This window comes from Euprymna scolopes, chromosome 2 (genome assembly GCF_053919585.1).
Source record: "Euprymna scolopes isolate OS-2025 chromosome 2, ASM5391958v1, whole genome shotgun sequence".
In the NCBI taxonomy this organism is placed as follows: Eukaryota; Metazoa; Mollusca; class Cephalopoda; order Sepiida; family Sepiolidae; genus Euprymna; species Euprymna scolopes.
The window spans coordinates 193,767,488-193,788,593 of NC_136483.1; the positions used below are offsets into that span (position 1 = coordinate 193,767,488).

Consider the following 21,106-nt stretch of genomic DNA (forward strand, 5'->3'; position numbering starts at 1 on the left):
AAGATTGTTTGTTCTTTTTTATTTTTGTTTTCTGCTATTTATTTGGCTGGTCAATTAATACGGTTAGGACAGCAGAATATTCTTATCATTGTTTCGACTATCAAGTATATATCTGATACAGTTAATCAACCGAGAACCATATCACTCTATAAAATATATAAGATATCAACGGATATATACTCGAGAGTCAAAATAATGAAAAAAATACTCTGTTTTCCTTTCCCTAATAACTAGACATGGTCAAGTGGACAAGAAAGCTATTCTTAACATGAGGAAGAGAGAGGCTTTCACGTTATCTGAGGAGATAATCATTAATCAGAAGAGTCCATTTCTTGCTTGTCACTGTCGTCCCATCTGCAGAGCAGAAACTAGAAGTCAAAAAGAGCAAACAGCCTTAACTTTAACCTTTTTTTTGTATCAGTTTCACTTTTTTCTTTTTATACAAACCTCATTTTTTTCACAGTCGATGATCGATTCCATTTGTTCAATCCGATTGAGTAAAGAAAGATGTGAAATCTCCAAGTTTTCTCTGGATTTTCTTTCTTCCTCAAGCTGTGTGTCTAATGTGGTAATCTTTTCAAGGTGTTTTTGTTTTTCCATTTCCAACTGATCAACCCTTGTGGACGTGTCTGACTAAAAAATGAATAATAGAATGAATCAACTTTTGATCAACCAAGAGAAGATTAGAAAAATAAAAGGTCTTTTTTTTTTGTTTTGATGATACAATGAATAAAATTCATTGAACATCACAACATGAAAATGGCTTCTCTCAATAGATAAAAACATTATTGCTCGTTTGGAGTTATTTCCCTTTAACCATATCAAATTTATCTCCACTATATTATACTAGCCAACGATGGAATGAACTCTCTATTTCTGGAAATCAAAAATATAATTCTACTCCATGTAGGGAATTAGAAATTAGATTTCTGGCTGGTTTTGAAAATATTGAAGTCGTTTCCAATCAGATGATTTTAATATTATGGTAGCAATCATCATGAGACTTCCTTTACTGGTCACAACTCTTAATTCTCAGAACATCAACAAAATAAATAGATTGTCCAACATGTCTCTCCCTATTTGTTTACCCTGACAATACATGTATTTTCAATTGTGTTTAGAACACTTAATGCAGCCTTTTAATAAATAGTTTTTCGTTAGTAACTACAAGTATATCAGTAATTTTCACCCATTTTATGCATTATATTTCTCATATGCGTCTTATATTTGTCTTCGACAAAACGTCTTTATAAGAAATAAATACATTATTATATTGGTAGAGAGGCTGGTTGATATTGGTTGATAAATTAGGAAATAATCATAACGGAATAAGAAATAGTTTTTTTTTTAATCTCTTAGGGAACGCCTATGGCGAACGGTGAATTTAAATTAAAAAAAAAAAATAAATAAATAATAACAAACAAATGAACGCACTAGCATCCAAGGTGTACACACACACCCCTCCCTTCCTCTGAAAATGCAATGCGCGAGAGAGCCCACTATCAGCGAAGCTGATGAAAAGGGAAGAGAGAGAAAGAAAAAGTGAAATCAACGCGGACGAAAAAAAAAAAAGCAGTTTTGAACTGAGCGTTCTTTTTAATGGTGATAAACGATAGCGTTCGTATAAAAATATTGAGGCAAGAAAAAAAAAATAGAAAAGAAAAAGAGACTGGGGAGAGTAGTGAACGTTGTCAAATGGACCGGTTGTTTTGTTTACGTTTGAGCGAATAATGAATCAAAAAAAAAAATAACAAAAATTCGCTATGAGCACCGGCTCATAGCGAATTTTTGTTATTTTTTTTTGCTTAGGAATGCTCAAAGCGCAGCGTAAACAGATTTCCCTGAAATAAACAGGAGTTGAATTCTTTTGACCAAGAATGGACATCATGGAAAGTTCACGGCGAAGATATTAAAGATGAATAAAAAGAGGGTTGTAACAAGCAAAAATATCATGTCGACGGGCGTCCCCATCTCGCGAATGATGAACTTTGCGGAGACATTATGAAACACGAAAGTCCAATTGGATAAAGTTAAGTGACTATTATGATTTCCCCATCCCGATATTCCCACTCCTTGTCCTTGGCCGAACTGTCATACCATAATGGAAATGGTATATACATTTTCTCTTATATTATTATTTTTTTGTTTGTCACCTTGTTTTCTTTTCTTTCTTTTATGTTTCTTTTTTTTTATCAGCCGACCTCACCCCAACCTATTGCGGTGTGATATTAAATTTAAGGATGTTGAATAAAATCCGTGTTTTAAGATTTTAGTGTTGTGTCATTCTTGCTTTGAGTTTGAACGTTCGGAACAAAATGTGCTAATGAGAGCCTCAGACGTGTCAAATAGGTCACAAATCGTGGACAACACTTTACTTGTCATTATTTTATTTTTATTTTTATATTGTGCTACGGACAACGTAGGGTGAAGCGCTGATCTAGAGTCATAAGATTCTTACCAGGGGACATCCACCCCGATTCAGCTTCATACCGGTCCGTAACAACATATACAAGTAAAACCAATTGTTTACATTTTTTACCTTTGTTTTTATCTGACCCTCATATGTACAAAAGAAAACACACATCACATGGTGACCATCTGTTTGGACAAAAACCCGAACATGTGATTGCTACTAAAATGTAAAAATAGAATATTGTTATATATTTGGGACCCTACGCAATTAAGTAGCGATTCACTTAGCTAGTGTGAATTTTGGCAAGGGTCACATTAGTACATGTTAGAATAATCTAACAACAAATGGAAATGTACCTATAGGCAGATAATGTGATTTGAGATGAGGCCAAAAGATCAAACAATCAAAAGATCCTGTATTTCTACAAGACAACTATTCGTCCATGCATGGAGTATTGTTGCCACATCTGGGCTAGTCCATCCACCACTAGTCGCTCCCTCTTAGACAGAGTCCATTATGCACTCCAATTAACCAAACTCCAACCCTTGTCCCATTGCCGCAATGTTGCATCCCTGTTTTACAAATATTTTAATGGAATGTGCTCTGATGAATTCGTAGCACTTGTGCCCCTTTGGTGTAAATACTCTTGACTAACCTGACAAGCAACAAAATCTCGCCTCTTGATTGTATAGATCCCTAGATACCAGAAGGAGTTCTACTCTACTAGTTTCTTACCTTGAATTGCTAGAATCTGGAATTTCCTCCCATTTTCCTGCTTCCCTGACTGTACTGACATGCAGAAATTCAAGTGTAATCTGAACAGACATCTTGTTGCTCAACTCCCTAAATAATGTCCCTGTAGATATGAGACCAAATAGTAGCCCCTTACATTCAAGTAACACTGGAGTGAATAATAATAATAGAAAATAAATGCACTAAAAAAACAGGTGTTGAATAATATGAGATGACGTCACATGTTTGAGTGGGAAAACAAAGGGTTTTTGGTCAATTCCCTCCAGGCATCAAATTATACAGACGTCGTCCAATAATGTAGATAATCTATGCAAATGTTACATCAAGATTTTGTCCGTTGTCAGACATTTTTAAGAATAGTTAGTAACGAAAGAAGTAAATCATTAATTAGTTATGTAGTCTCTCTCACCGTGAGTATACTTTCTCTCCAAATAAAACTTGAAACTCTGCAAAGTCTCTTGTGTTATTCATGAATAAAAAGTTTATTTTGCCCAAGTTAAAAAGACGATCATGACCCACATATAGAAAGACGACGAGAAGAAACAACAATCAAGAGAATAAAAAAACCAACGTATGTCTAAATAGATTTTATTTTATTTTCCCTGGTTTCTTGATTGCTCACAAGCGAGAACATGCATGTGAAATGTATGTGTTTATGAGAATGGACATGTGCGATTTGATTTCACGTTTGACAAAAATGTTATGATATTGAATATTCCTGAAATGGTTGCGAGACCTAAACAACGTTTGCAAATGATACAAACAATTTACTGAGAGAAACATTTGATGAACATTATGCCTAGCAGCTATGTTCCAAAATTCATAGTGATAGGTTAATTAGTTTAGGAGTGAATCTTGTAGATCAAAAATATATGAACATATACACATACCTAATTCTCCGACAAAATATGTATATATAGGTTTTTTTTTCAAAGCAGTGAACTTTAAATTAACAACTCTATTTTCTTAAATTGCAGATTTGACAACTATCTGTTATTTTGAGTTCAACTTGGTTTGGCAATTCATCATGTGGTTTCAGCAGGACGGAAACACATGCTGTGTGCAATATGATTAATCCACTAAGAGAAACATTTGATGAATGAATAATTTCATGAAATGGACCTGTGAACTGGCCACCTTGTTCATGTGATTTAATTTCATTAGATTATTTTCTTTGGGAATGTGTAAAATCCCACATGTACGCCTATAAACCAGACACAATAGATCATTTGGAAGACAACATTTGACACGTTATTGCCAAAATGCAGCCTAATTTAATCCGTAGAGTTATGTTGAAGCTCGACTGAACGCATGGAATAAATAACTACAACACAAAAGTAAAGTAAAACAGATATATTGAAAGCAAGAAAGTATATACAATATTTACATAGAGTCCATTGGTATAGTTATGGGGAGACCATCCCTGGAGAAGGTGTCGGCTGGGTAGTTGTCAACTCTTATTCTCGTGTCTCTCTGAGTCTCTCGCTGAATCTCACATTGGGTCTCTCCCGTCTTTATGGTACCAACCATATTTATATGGTTGACACTCCACGTATATGCTAATTAGGTAGATCCTACTACAACAAGTTATAAAAATTGGAATTCTATATCACACCATACACGTCATATGCCCGAAATTGTATTTAAATTATAAATGCCAAACATTAATCTTTCAAATAAACCACATATTTGTATAATAAAAATATTTTTTGTGATTTGTTTAATTTAAAGTTCACCGATTCAGAAAAAAAACAACAACAAAAAAAAACTTTTTTTTTCCAAAGCCACCCAAGTTTTTCTTACCCTGATTTGTGTGACTTCCATCAAAGCATCCTGAAGTTTTTGGACTTCTGAACGGCACTTAAGTTTCGACTCCCGTTCCAAAGTCAATTCTTGTTGTAAACAAATCATCTCATCTCGTAGTCTGCCCATTTCTTCTTTCTGCTGTTTTTTCATGTCTGAGACTTGGTTGTCCAGTTTTGCATTTTTTTCATGCGTTGACCATGGATTATCCCCATACTGCTGCTGCAGGGTGGTCATAGCATATTTCAGAGTCGTCACTGCACTTTCAGCTCGACAAAGGCGAGAGGTTAACGCGTCGGAGGAAGGATTCATACCTTTGGCTTCAAACGGAGACACAACACGAGGAGGAGGAGAGGCCTGGCCAGATGTGGTGGGACTGTCTGGTGTAAAGCTGGAATTAGAGGCCATCAGGGACAGCTGCTCGGCCAGGTGGTGAGCATCTTCCTCAGCTGCTGTGAGTCGTTCCGATAACAAAGCCATGGCTTGTTTGTTCAAGGGAGATAACCGCATAACTCAAGACTAGGGTTCACAAGGATTTGTTTTTGCCTCCCATTTTCATTTCAGAGGAATCTCTTTGAAAAAAAATAAAAGAAAAGAATTCAGTCAAAAATTCACAGAAGGAGTAATTTAAACATGTTTTAGAAAAAATGCTCATCAAAATAATTGAAATATGTGACAGCCTTTATACATAAGATTTTCTTTGTCAGCTTTAAATTAAAGTCATTCATAACAATATGTGTCTAATACCAAAATATGTAGGTTTGTGTTATTACTGTCAACCAAGGGCAAAGTCGATCGGGAATGTGTATGAAGTGAAATTTGGCCAGTAAGGGTTGAGGACATGCATTGCATGGAGAGAAATTCTATGAGACTGATATGATCGATGTGTAAAGTTAGTCTTAAAGACAGGCTTAGATCTGATGAATTCAGATAAAAAAATTAAATCTGGACAGTATTGGAAGATGTTTTTGTTGGTTTAGTCACATTGAAAGAGTAGATGATAGTGTTTGGGTTATTACATGTAAAACAGTTGAGGTAGCAGAGTCAGTTAGCAGGGGAAGGCCAAGGAAAACATGGAAGTAAATGATAAAGATGGATTTGGGAGAAAGAGGGATAAAGACCTGGCCAGAGATAGGTTAGTTGGGAAGTCAATTTCTAAAAGCCATCCAACACATGCCTGCATGTAAAGCAAACATTGAACTGATAATTATAATAATATTTACGCCTTTTCTAATTTATATGGATGTGGATGTGACTCGGTGGAAGCCTTCTGTAAATTGGATTAAATCTGGTTAAATTTATCTTTAACGGTCCCTGTGATACTCTTCCACTTTTGACTTATAGATATCCTTGCACCTGCAACCTTGATCTCTAAAAACAATGGATTCCGATTATGAATTGATCACACCCCAATATCCTACAATTTAAAAGACTGCATAAGAAAATATGGTGCATGTGAACTTCTGCACCCCCATTACATTTACTTCAGTATTACTTTGCGATTTTTTAAAACTTTTTTACGTCATTATTTTTTTTTATTTTCGACTTTTTGAGAAGGCGGACCTCGTCTCGGGAAAACTCGTCTCCGGAAAACTCGTCCCCTTTCACTAGGTAGGAAAACTGGTCCCGTATTGAATAAATATCGATTGAAAACACATTTTATGATCGTTCTTGAAGGAGATATTGTTTTATAAAATAGACTATAGCCCCCCCATAATATTTAAAAAAAATATTTTACTTGTTTAATGTTTTTTTGTTTTTTTTTTAAATAAAATTGATTTTCTAAGTGTCCATTTTCTACCTAACTGGTTTCTTAGTGGTTTCACTTATTTTAAAGCGTTTATTATGTTCATACAAAGTTAATTACAATTTTTTTTTTGTTCTTATTTTAACGATGTTTTTTGGAGTCATAAAAACAATAATAAAAAAAAAACAAAAAAAATTAAAAAACAGGGAGCGATTCGATTCTTCGTTACTTTTTTTGTTTTGTTTTTTTAATTATGATAGTTTTTTTTTGTTGTTATGTTTTTGTTTTCTCTCATTCGAAAATTCAAGATGGCGTCTGATTCTCTCTTAAACACGGTAAGTTTGGGAAAAGGTGTTATAAATAAAAAACCGGATAAAATACTGTTAAAAACTCACTCAATATATGTTACCGTGACATAGGTTGACATATATTCGGCGGGTTTTTAATAGTATTTTGTATAGTTTTTTTATTTATAACACCTTTTCCTAAACTTATCGTGTTAAAGAGAGAATCAGACGCCATCTTGAATTTTCCAATCCATCGGTAAACACTGTATGTTTTTCGAGCTGAATAAATATGTTACATTGAATAAAAACACGAAAAATATATCCAGTTTGGTAAAAAAGTAACTTATCTTGCCTTTGATAACATTTATTTGCTATATATTTGTTTTTTGACAACTTTTTCGAATCTATGTGTACAGTAATACAAACTCGAAAAATCGATTTTACCCTTTTATAAAGAACAGTAAATAAGTAAATTCTTTTTATATTAATATAAAAAAAAATGTGGTCTCGTTTATGAACATAATAAACGCTTTAAAATAAGTGAAACTATTAAGAACTTAACCAGTTAGGTAGAAAACGGACCCTTAAAAAATCGATTTTATTTAAAAAAAAAACAAAAACATTAAACAAGTAAAAATATTTAAAAAAAAAAAAAAAATATTATGGGGGCTATAGTCTATTTTAAAAAAACAATATCTCCTTCAAGAACGATCATAAACTGAGTTTTCAATCGATATTTATTCAATAAGGGACCAGTTTTCCTACCTAGCGAAAGGGGACGAGTTTTCCGGGGTCGAGTTTTCCCGAGACAAGTTTTCCCGAGACGAGTTTTCCCGGGACGGATGTGATATACCGGGCATTATTTCTCGTTCTCACGTAACACTCGACATGTTTTTTGTTTGTTTTCTGGGTTTTTTTTCTTTACCAAATAAACGATTCCAAATAAATTAAATAAACAACATAGTCGGCGAGGTAGAAAAATCGATTTTACCCTTTTATAAGAAACAGTATATAAGTAAATTCTTTTTATATTAATATAAAAAAAAATATGCGGTCTCGTTTATGAACATAATAAATGCTTTTATTAAAAACACAAAAAAAAACATTAAACAAGTAAAAATATTTTTTAAAAAATATGGGGGGAGGCTATAGTTTATTTTAAAAAACAATATCTCCTTCAAGAATGATCATAAAATGTGTTTTCAATCGATATTTATTCAATAAGGGACCAGTTTTCCTAGCTAGCAAAAGGGGACGAGTTTTCTGGAGACGAGTTTTCCGGAGACGAGTTTTCCGGAGACGAGTTTTCCCGGGACGAGTTTTCCCGGCACCAAAGCGGACACTTAGAAAATCGATTTTATTTAAAAAAAAAATAAAATAAAATAAACATTAAACAAGAAAAATATTGGGTTTGTATTACTGTACACATAGATTCGAAAAAGTTGTCAAAAAACAAATATATAACAAATAAATGTTATCAAAGGCAAGATAAACTTATCTTGCCTTTGATAACATTTTGATAACTTTTCTGCCAAACTGGATTATTTTTTGTGCTTTTATTCAATGTAACATATTTATTCAGCTCGAAAAACAGTGTTTACCGATGTATTCGAAAATTCAAGATGGCGTCTCACACCCTCTTTAACACCGTAAGTATGGAAAAAGGTGTTATAAATAAAAAACTATACTAAATACTATTAAAACCCGCCGAATATATGTCAACCTATGTCACTATAACATATATTGAGCGAGTTTTTAACAGTATTTTATCCTGTTTTTTTATTTATAACATATTTTCCCACACTTACCGTGTTAAAGAGAGAATAAGACGCCATCTTGAATGTTCCAATACATCGGTAAACATTGTATGGTTTTCGAGCTGAATAAACATGTTACATTGAATAAAAACACGAAAAATATATCCAGTTTGGTAGAAAAGTAACTTATCTTGCCTTTGATAACATTTATTTGTTATATATTTGTTTTTTGACAACTTTTTCGAATCTATGTGTACAGTAGGCACCGCCAAAAATGGCCGCAAAATCAAGTTGTTGTTGTTTTTTAAAAACTAAATTACATTTATTAAAATCCATTATTTCTGAGTAACTTTTTTTTTCCAGAAAGATAAAACCCCGAATTTTATCATATAGAAAACAGAATAATGTAAAACTTTTTCTACTATTTTTAATTAAATTTTAAAGGTTAAATTTTCCCAAAAAGTTAACAATTGACATTTTTTGTCTTGCACAAAAAACGTACTTAAATATTTAAAAAAAAAGGTTTTTGAAATAATTAATTTATTTATTTATTGTCTAACTAAGATTTAGGATGATTTTCTAAGAGAATATGCAAAAATATTATAATATAAGTACCTGAATTTCAAATAATTCCACTTATTCATATAGGTAACCAGATATTTCGCGTCGATGTAGAGTCTAGATCGACTCTGTTTACGTTTGCGTTTGATAAGGAGGAAACTATGGAAGACCAAACAGGCCAAAAAAACTTATTTTTCAGTGACGAAAATTTCAATGTATTATTAAGCTGAAGCTGGCCAGTACCAGATGGGTGACCATTTGTATGAGTTTGGTTTTTAATGTGTATGTGTGTGGGGGCCAGGCTCCCCAAAATGGGGGGGGGCAATTTAAAGCAGAATAAAAAAAATTATTTTAGCGCGTTTGGTCCACCGTAGTCGAAAGGCGGCAAACGTTTTCAAACGGGATCAAAAAAAATGATGCTATTTTTAACACAAAGGGCACAATATTTATCGAATTTTTTTTTTTTTGTATCGATTATTCAAAGCATGCCCTGTTTAATAATGGTCATGCATTATTCGGCTCGCTAAAAAAAAATTGTTAATTTATTTATAAAAAATTTTAAAATGGCTTTTCTCGTATAAATATTAAAAAAATTTTTTTTTTGTTTTGCTTAGCTTAAATTAATTATTTTACTTAACATATTCACCGAATTTCACACTTCAAAACTCAAAAGCGGGATAATTAAACACAATCGAAGTTCTGATATTCAGACGTCAAAATAAGGTATGCAAACAAGTTTTTTTTTTTTTTTTTTAATCTATAATTCTGTCCCTTACAACAACACATGTTTCGTTCAGTTTCAGATGATTATTTTAAGCATATTTGTTCCCACTTCAAAACAAGGGGGGGGGTTGTAAGCAAAAAAAAAAAATATATATAAATATCGTTTATGAAAAATAAGTACACTGTTATAAAGTTCATTCTTCTCCTAATAATCGCTGAAAATTTCGTATTGATCAGATAATTACCTGATTTTTGGTAGATTTTTAAAAAAGTACTGACCTGCCCCCCTCAGTTTTGGCGGTGCCTAGTGTACAGTAATACAAACCCAAAATATTTTTTTAAAATATTATGGGGGGCTATAGTCTATTTTAAAAAACAATATCTCCTTCAAGAACGATCATAAAATGTGTTTTCAATCGATATTTATTCAATACGGGATCAGTTTTCCTACCTAGCGAAAGGGGACGAGTTTTCCGGGGTCGAGTTTTCCCGAGACGAGTTTTCTCGAGACGAGTTTTCCTAAATTCCTTTAAACATGCATATTTTACACCTTTACTTTTTTTTTGGACGATTATCATAGATTACAGACTTAAATATCATAATAGCACAAAAAAATTTTGAAAAAAATAGAATTAATGACTTTTAAGAAGGGGGTTCACTTTCTCATTGCGATTTTCGGATTATTTATTTATTTATTTATTTTAGCCGGATTTAACAAACAAACAATGAAAACAAAAACAATTTTGGTTCTCATGCACTAGGTGTATCAGAATTTTTGTAGGAATTTTTGACACCCCTAACACGAAACTGCAAATAAAATATAAAAAAACTCGTAATTTCTCTTTTAAAAGTGGGTTGTTTATTTTTTTTATGGATTATACTTCCAAAATAAACTATTAAAGTTGTTTTAAAAGTAATAGAAATTTTTTTTTTTTTAACAGTAATGAAATTAATTGAATTTTACGAGCTCAGTATTTTTCAAGTTTTAAACTTTAAAAATCTATCAAAATTTTTTTATTCATTCAATTTTGACGATATTTTCAGGGTCAATGTGAAATTTTATGCACTTTCCAATAAACCGAATATAATATTTTAGACAAACGTTTTTTTTTTAATTCACGCCTCCCCCATTTTCAAGTGTCTATTAAAAAGTAAATAATTAATTTACTCACCAAAGTTTTATATATCACAAATTGAAGATAAAAGATCAATAAATAATATATTCAAATTTAAAACAATAAAAGTAGTGTTTTTAGAAATTTACCTGCAAAGTCCGAAGTTTAAAACCTTTTTTTTTTAAACCACGTTGTTTGTTTTTCTTTTTTTTTTTTTTTTTTTTAAATTATACCTTGGTCCTTGCTCCTTTTATTGAAAAAAAATTAGAGCTTGAAGTACATTTTTCGAGTAGTTATAAGCTTGGAAAGACAGGGGGTCGAATTAATTCACACCTCCCATTTTGAAATGTCTATTAAAAAGTAAATAATTAATTTACTCACCAAAGTGTTATATATCACAAATTGAAGATAAAAGATCAATAAATAATATATTCAAATTTAAAACAAAAAAAGTAGTGTTTTTTAAAAATTTACCTGTAAAGTCCGGCGTTTAAAATCTTTTTTTTTTAAAAAAACACGTTGTTTTTTTGTTTTTTTTTAAAATGAAACCTTGGTCCTTGCTCCTTTAATTGAAAAAAAAAAATAGGGCTTGAATTACATTTTTTGAGGAGTTATAAGCTTGGAAAGACGGGGTGGAATTATTCAATATTTTTCACGAAATTTCTGACACACCTACTTATGCACTTATGTTAACGTGATTTTTTATGGTTTAAATGCCTCCCACAAAGTTTGAAGTGTTTCTAATGGTTTGAAATGTTTGGAACTTGTGCCCATACCCCCCCCACACACACCGTTAAATCTGGTAAAAAAAAAATAACAAAATAATCTAAAAATCACAAAGTTCAAGCCAAATTTACATTTTTATTCCCCCCCCCCCAAAAAAAAAACAACACGGTCAAACAAAAAATATCCATCCAAACAAAAAAAATAAAAATAAAAACACGGAAAAAAAAAGTACCCATCCCAAAAACAAAAAAAAAAAAACACGACCCCAAAAAAATCTACAAAAAAAAAAAGATAATAACAAAAACATAAATAAATAAAATAAAAAAGCCACACACGCCAAAATTTCTTTCCTTTTTGGAATAATGATAGCTCTCTCGAACGAACTACGTATTTCACCATAGGGGCCTCACTCGCTAGTTTTTTTTTTTTTTTCTTTACGAAAGGATATCAAGGCTAAAATTAATCGATTTAGAGATCAATCATCTCGACTTGTTACTACATTTTTATAAAGATTTTAACGAAGAAACATTTTTTTTTTTTATAAGGTGGTCACCACTTATCAAGTACGTTAGTGTAGATATTTTAGAGTGTCTACTTAAGGGGGTGGTTCATCAGGAATTTGTTTACGTTGGACTTGAAGACATCCAAGTTGTAGTCAGGGGGGAAGCAGGCGTGCAGTTCTAAGAAAAAAGCTTTGTTCATGGAATCTACGTTTTGATTTAGGCATAGATAAAGAGTGGGGAAAGTTTTTGGCAGTGGATTCAGCTAGACGGGTGTTTTTTGTAAAAGATTGGCGAGGGGAGACCAGAGATTGAAGTTCAGACGAGCACCTGCCATGGAAATAACGATAAAACAAAGGCTTGCAACATCTCTTCTGTGGGAGAGAGGTTGCAGGGAAGAGAAAAGGGCATCACCCACTAAGTCACAAAGTCTATTTTGTACTCTGTCAAGGCAGGATAGGCTGTTTTTAGCAGCTCCTGCCCAGATATGGCAGCAGTATTCCGTCTTTGGATGTACTAGGCTTTTATGTAGATAAATAGCATCAGTAGTGAGATATCTTCTGGAGCGGTAGAAGGATCCCACCATCTTTCCAGCGACCTTGGCAACAGACTTGATGTACATGTTCCATTTCAGATCGGGAGTGAAGGTCAAGCCCAGAAGCTTGTCAAAACATGGGGCTTCTCCTAGACGAGAGCCATCCATTTCAACTGATGCCAGATGGGGATCAGAGCGTTGATGATGTAAAGATAGGAGTGTGGTTTTAGATGCATTAAAGGTAACCAGCCACGTCTTCCCCCACTGAACCACTCGTTCGAGATCAGAGGAGAGAGAATCAGAGAGAGCTTTGTCATTTACAGCCTTTGATGTGTTGCTGTAGATGGTCGTGTCATCAGCATAGATGTCAACGAATGATTTAAGTATGTGTTTAGGAAGATCATTGATGTAGATCAGGAAGAGAGTTGGGCCCAGGATTGACCCTTGGGGTACTCCAGCATTAATACTGCAGGCCTCTGATTTTTGTCCATCAACCACTACTCTTATGAGCCTATCGGAGAGAAATGATTTAATGATAGAGAGACTATTTCCAGTTATACCGTAGCTAGAGATCTTGTGAAGTAGGCCTTTATGCCATACCTTGTCGAAGGCCTTTGATATGTCAAGAGCAATTGCCCTGGAAAGGAAGCCTTTGTCAAGAGATTCACTAATCCTATGAGATATAACCGTTAGCACATCTGCGGTAGATCTTGCAGAACGGAAACCATATTGCGTGTCACTAAGAAGGTTATTTCTGCTGAGGTGGTTGACTATTTCTCTATTTAATATGGATTCCAGCAACTTATTCATAACACACAGGAGACTTATTGGTCTGTACTGAGAGGGAGATGACTTATCACCTGAGTTCTTAAATACAGGACATACTGATGAGGTTAAACCTAGGCCATAAAAGCACTTCTCCTTAAGGCAACGCTTAAACAGTTTCGTAAGTATGGGAGCAAGTTCTGGTTGAAGCTTTTTTAACACTATAATTGGGATGCCGTCAGGGCCAGTAGCTTTACTGGAATCAAGGTTCTTGATTAGCTTGGCGACCTCATGCACAGATATTTGTATGTTACCTAGCGTGTTCTGTGCTATAGGAGGAAATTTTTTAAAAGGGGTGGAAATGTTTCTTCGGAGACTAGAAAGGCTGAACCAAACGGAAATATTTTCCAATCCGATAATATTTGTTAATTTTACTAAAGAAGAAAACTCCGAGGGGGGGGGGGTCTTTGTTTACATCACGTGACCCAAAACAACCAATGAGAAGGCCCCCAAAAGATCGTCTGCTGAATTCAAGAAACCGCCGAAAATTCACACATCTCGAAAAAAAAAATCTTAAATTCGTTACAAAATAAATTTTACTATCTTTGTGTTGTGGCCGCCGCATGCGCCACAACACACCCGCAGTTTGTTGACATATATTGAATGAATTTCTAACAGTATTTTGTATAGTTTTTTTAGTTTTAACCCATTTTCCCAAACTTACGTATTCAACACAGAGTCCGCCGCCATTTGCAATTTTGAAATACATCGGTAAACACCGTATGTTTTTCGAGCCGAATAAACACTTTACATTAAATAAATACACTAAAAATTATCCAGTTAGGTAGAAAAGTAATTTATCTTGTCTGTGATAACATTTATTTGTTATATATTTGTTTTTTGTTTTTTTGACAACTTTTTCGAATCTGTGTATGGTAATACATTGTATTACTAATACAAACTCGAAACATTTTTCTGAATTAAAGTAACATGGGGGGGGGTCGAAACATTTTTTGAATTGAAGAAAAATTGTGGGACCTGTTGAAGTGTCAACGAAAAGTCTGCATAAGTTCTTTGACCGGGAAGCGCCATCTGGCGACAGTTTAGTGAAGCGCCGCGGCGAAGCAAGCGCACAAAAAAAAAAAAAAATGACCGCCGTCTGCCTACTGCAGAAGTACCATGTTTTTTTTTTAATTAAAAAGTAAAAAGTTGTTTGCGAATCAACCTCACTCTAAATAATTTACGTGACTGAACTAGGAATTAACCAAATCTTATTCTTTTTCAACTGAAGAATTGGATTCGTAAAAAGAATTTTTTTTTCGTTTGTTACCATGCAAAACTAAGAAACGCATTTTTTCTAGAATAAAATCAAAAATATTTTCCTTTTTAAATAAACATTTTTCTTTCACAAAGAAATGACGTTTATAAAGAAAAAAGAAAAAAAACTCACTTGAATGGAAATTTTTCAGAGAAAAAAAAGTATATCTAATGTCTTTATTCATCGGCCAGCAGCTTTATTTTGAATACAATGTAACTAAGGGGGAAAAAATGTTATGAAGAGTTACTTCCCTTGAAGGAATTGGCCCCGAGGGAAGGGGTATGTTACGAGTTGGGACACGCCTTAAACAAAATCTAATCAAAAGCACAAAGAATCAACCCGCTTACTTAGATTTTTTTTTATTCTTTCTTTTCTTTTTCGAAGGAATTATATCTAATTTATTACTAAAGTTGCTAGAAAAATGATTAAGTTACTTACCACACCAAAAAGTACCTGATTCCGGGGGGGGGGGGTTTAGATTTTCCCTTGGGTGGGGTGGAGGGTATGTAAAACCAACATAGTCTATGCCATTCTTTAAAGGGCTGTTTCCCTGTTGATTGCGGTATGTTACTGGTCGTGTGCAGTTCTAGGAGGTCCACCCTCCCAGGCTTTGCCTTCTCTCTTTGAGAAGGAGGTTTATTACTAACCGCCTAAGGCGCTCCTAGCAAGGAATGCCGATGGGGATGCCCAGGCATTTTTTTGCAGACTAGAGTGCATTTAAATCCCACTTTTTAACCCACATCTTTCTTCTGAGAGATGGAGATAGATACCGCCATTCAGAGCACTCTTTCTTACATTAACAAAGTTGAAATTAATCACACAATCTTGTGGAAAATGGTCTCTAAAATAATAAAATTCACAATCCTTTCTGCATTCCAACCATATTTGGCACAAATAAACTTCAATCTATGCCTGACTTATCCACCTAATGTCAGTTGTGAATGTCCTACAGTCTTTGTTTTATTACCATTCAATGTATTAAGTATGCTTTCATATTTTTCTTGTTGAATCTCTGTCCCATTTAAGGGTTCTTAATGAAGTGCAGAAAGTATCTGCAATTTAATTAATCTCAATCTTTTCTTCTTCTCTACAAACGCTTTCTAACTGACTGTTGCTAGTCTCAGTCTTTTCTATAAATTCTATTATGGCATGTGTTCTTCAGAATTGTCCGCTCTATTCTCTGCTTCTTTTGTTTCAGCTCGTTTGACTCGGTCTATTGGTCTCCATCAATTCGCTGTTATGATATGATTATTGCAATACAATTTCGTAATACAGTACATTCCTTCTAAGAACTGCAGGCTTTTGGAACTCACTTCGCGTTAACTGTTTTTACCCTACCTATAACCTTGGTCATTTCAAGATTAAGGTCAATAGTTATCTCCTATTTTTTATATATTTATATATTAGAAGAACAGAAAAGTGGGCTTTAGTCTTACTTTTGGCAGCCTCATAACTCTGAATTCCAAAAAGGAATCCTTTAGTCCTCACATTCCATGAGTGATGTTTCTGACATAGAGGTAAGAATTTGTTTTCTGGATTGGAATCTATCCATCTCACATATATAGTTGGCTAACTATTGGCCTTAAAGTAATATTTCTTTTTTAACTCCTTACATCAAGTGGCTTCATGCCTTGTCTGGAGTGATATCCATAAAATATGCTCAAAATGTACATATTCACGTTGATCAATATTAAATGTTACCTAGTGATTGTTAAGAGGTTTTGAGCAGACAGAGTGATTTTTTTTTTGAGGGACGAACATTGGTTTCAACAGAATGGGCCATCTGCCGACATATCAAATGACTTGTTGCAATGATTGTGGAGACACTTTGGTGATCTCCTTGGCCTAACGTTCACAGGAAACATGGGTTGGAACAATTACATAGAAGGCATTGCCAGGGCCGCTGCAAGGAAGGTGGGCTCTCTCTACCATGTTAGAAAACTACTAACACCCGAAAGTATCCTATACCTCTATAAAGCCACCATTCGCCAATGTATGGAGTATTGCTGTCATATTTGAGCTGGTGCACCTGGAACTAGTCTCTCGCTCCTTGACAAGGTTCAAAAGAGAGTCGTAAATCTGATAGGCCCTGAACTGGCATCTAAGCTTCAGCCTCTGTCCCATCAATGAAACGTTGCATCCCTCTGCCTGTTCTACAAGTATTTTAATGGTGAATGCTCTGATGAACTGCAAGCACTTGGCCCCCATGACGTGAACACCCTCGACAGACCCGACAGGCTGCTAAATCCCACCCCTACACTGTAGAGATCCCTAGATGTAAAAGATCTTTCTACTCCAGTAGTTTCTTCCCCAGAACCGCTAGACTTTGGAATTCCATTCCAGGTCCCTGGTTCCCCAACCGTACTGACGTGCAGAAGTTCAAGTGCAACATGAACCAACATCTTGCTGCCCAAATCCCTACATAGTACTCCAGTGGTTATTGCCCCTGATAGTAACCCCCTAAAGTGGCGATGCGCCATGTTTGGGGTGAAAATGTAATAAAATATATATATATATATATATATATATATATATATATATATATATATATATATATATATATATATATGAGTAAAATGATTCATAATTTTTTAATTGAAAGTTAGTTTCAAAAGGAAACAATGTTTTATTGAAATAAACAATATGTCTTGAACAATAATTTGATAAAAAGATTTTTTTTATATTTAAACAGCGTCTCCTCATCAGCAAAAAAATGTGTGTGGGGGGGGGGGGTGGAGGGTTAAAGACACCAAAAAAACTAACATTTTTGTATTAAGGCAGATATTCCTTTTTTCCACCCGTTTTTAAAGTTAGTTCTTATTTTAGTCCATCTATTTCTTGGCATGTTGTTAACATAATTTCAAAGTTATGACAACTTTTAACAACATGCCAAGGCATATTGTCTATTCCAATAAAACATCGTTTCTGAAACGATCGTACAAACTATTGATTTTGTTTGTTTTTTTCCTTTTGAAATTGATTTTCAATTAAAAAATTATGAATCATTTTACTCAATATTAAAATAGCTCTAGGATATCTGTAGTGAACTACTACTATAATGCTGCTACGGTATGCTTCCCTTATTTCTCTCTTTCTGCCTACTCTTCTACTTTTCTCTTCCTTTCTTCTCTCAACGTCACCAGAGGTTTCAGCCAATCGGAATAGAGGACTGTCCTGGAGGGAGATACAAAGAAGAAATCTGTCTTAGACATGCAGAAACGATAGAAGCATCAACAAGTGACGGACCAGTTTCCCTGGGTAAAGACTTTTATCAAAGAAATGTACCATCCTCTTTGTACCCCTATATCTTGGAAACCTTTATAAAACATCATTAATCCTAAAGTCTCGTCGCACTTAATTATAACCCGATGTTTTCTTTTCCCCAACCGTTCTTTTTCAGCACTCTTGTTCTCTCTCTAATGTCAGAGGTGCCCCAAAAAGGGGACCCACCGAAATGGTGACCCTTTTTCAAACGTCGTTAAAATTTATGGCAACTGCCATAATTTGGTGAACGCCCAACGTGCGTATATACGTGCAATCTTCAATGAACAAAAAAAAAAGAAACGATAACGATGAGAACGTGACAGAGTAAAATAAAAAGAAAAAAAAGAAAAAGCCTTTCTAAAACTACAGTAAAACCTTACAAAAAAGTATATATAAATCTGCTTTCCAAGAAATGCCGATAATATATATATTTTTGCTATATTTGTGAAACGGTTTACGCTGAAATAAGGCAAAATAAACAAACAAGAAAAATAAGCAGTAAAAATAAAAGAAAAAGAAAAACAAAACTTTTTTTTACGTGATATATGTATAAATATGATTATATATGTATAAATATGATGATATAAATGATTAAAATAAAATCTGGTTTAAAAAAATATTCTGTAACAACAAAAAAGTGACTTTAAGAATCAATACAGAATCCCAAATTTCATTCTGAAACACACACACACACCCACACACAGAAAAAGGAACCTTCCAGACGCACGTGTGTTAAGCCAATTTTGGAACACATGTGTGCATTAACGAACTTAGTTTTTCTTTACAGAACATTGACTATATATTCACACACACACAAATGTATATATTTATATATATATATGAAAAAAAATTTTTTAATTGACGCTATTTCTCCAAGCACCTGCTGAAATTAACCTCTGGTGAGTACTCGCTTTTCCCTATTACACCCCAGCCATTTCCTTTAGTCGCAGCTACAAATAAATAATAATAATAAAAGATAATAATAATAGTAACTAATAATAATCATAGGAATAATAATAATTAATAATAGTAATAATAATAATAATGATAATAATAATAATTAATAGTAGTAATAATAATAATTAATAATAATTAATAATAATAATCAGTAATAATAATAATAGACGCACAACAGTTTTGTCACAATTTATGGAGAAGAGTGTCGAGGGATGGTTTTTGATAATAGAAGCTCAATTCCATCTCAGACACATTACAAGCGATGATACTAAGTTCTATACGGTTATCAGCGCATTGCTGCCTGACATGGTAACAAATATACCTCCAGCAATTTTGCAGTCGCTAAACTATGCAAAGTTAAAGGAGTCTGTGTTGTCTGCATATGAAAATACCAGACCTGAACTCCTGGAGAAGTTGATGAGGAGCACTACGTTAGCTGGTCGTCCGTCATTATACCTCCAGGAGATGGTAACGGTCACACATAGAATAGGGGCAAGCGACAAGATAGTGCGTCATAAATTCATACACGCACTTCCAAAGCAAATCGCCCCAGTAATAGCAGCCCACACTAAAATGCCGTTAACGAAGTTGGGTCGACTATCCGACAACTTGATGCCATTAAATACGTCAGTATTTCAGGTAGTTGAGAGTCGAGCTCGGAAAAACGACCATATTACCACCAGACAGTCTAGTGAAACCATTCCAGCCGGCCTATGTCCATATAGAAGGAAACAGCGGCAGAAGATATGTAGAGCCCATATATATTTCGCGGAGGAGGCTCGTACATATAAGCCATGGTGTAAGTGGCCAAAGAAAAAGAGTAGCTTACAGACTCTGCCTAACTCGCGCTCTTCCTCTCTCGCCCCTAGTGATTCGGAAAACTAGAAAGGCACACTTCCGCCGTTATTAGAAGTTTCTGTTAAAATAGGAGCGTCTAAAGTTAATTTTATCATAGATACAGGAGCCAGTGTTTCCATTTTACCACATTCTGTAGTAAATGGAATTACTCTGGAGCCAACTCCTGTTCATATCTCTACCACTAACGGTGAAAGCATAAAATGTTATGGTCAGACAAACCTCGAAGTTAAGATACCCTGTTTGAGAAGATCTTTTCAATGGAGTTTCGTGATCGCAGATGTCACTAACCCTTTGTTAGGATTTGACTTCTTAAACAAATTTAACATTATAGTGGATTGTAAAAATAGATCTATCCGTGATAATGTAACGGAGCGTGAAATTACAGTCAATGCAGTAACGGGAACCGATGCTGTAGTGATTAATAAAATAGACATAGCAGATTATGTTACAGAAGTAATAGATAAATATAATAATGTGCTTTCACCACATAGCGACACAAACAAAGACTATCATGGAGTGTATCACAGGATTGACACAGGCAGCCATGTACCAGTCTTTGCTAAAGCCAGACAATTTTCCGATCCTAAGTTAGACGCAGCGCAGGCAGAATTTAAAAAGTTACTAAATACTGGAGTTATCCAGCCTTCCAGTAGCGAGTGGGCAACCCCTTTGCACTTGGTGAAGAAGCCGGATGGGTCATATCGAGCGTGCAGTGATTTCCGTGCGTTAAATAGCATTACCAAAACAGACCGCTATCCGGTACCAAATATAAATTCCTTCTGCACACAGTTAGCTAATAAACAATATTTTTCCAAAATAGATTTAACTGCAGCATATCATCAGATTAAGGTACACCCTGAAGATGTGCCTAAGACAGCAGTAGTGACACCTTTTGGTTTGTTTGAGTTTAATTACATGCCATTTGGTTTAAAGAATGCTGCGGCTACATTTTGGCATTTTATGGATAAAATATTTTTAAAATTAAATTGCATATTTATATATTTAGACGACATACTAGTTTTTA

At 34.1% G+C, this 21,106-nt stretch overlaps 1 protein-coding gene across 1 annotated transcript in view; it reads right to left on the reverse strand.

The window, feature by feature from the left end:
* The window catches only part of LOC145300872 (uncharacterized), a 92,489-nt gene extending 77,249 nt beyond the window's left edge, over positions 1-15,240 (reverse strand). Inside the window, exons 1-3 of the mRNA XM_080144524.1 lie at positions 15,136-15,240; positions 4,970-5,541; positions 448-633 (exon numbers count right to left, since the gene is read on the reverse strand). Of these exons, the coding sequence (XP_080000650.1) occupies positions 448-633; positions 4,970-5,479 (696 nt within the window). The 5' untranslated portion in view covers positions 5,480-5,541; positions 15,136-15,240. The remainder of the gene's footprint in view (positions 1-447; positions 634-4,969; positions 5,542-15,135) is intronic.
* Between the last annotated feature and the right edge of the window lie 5,866 nt (positions 15,241-21,106).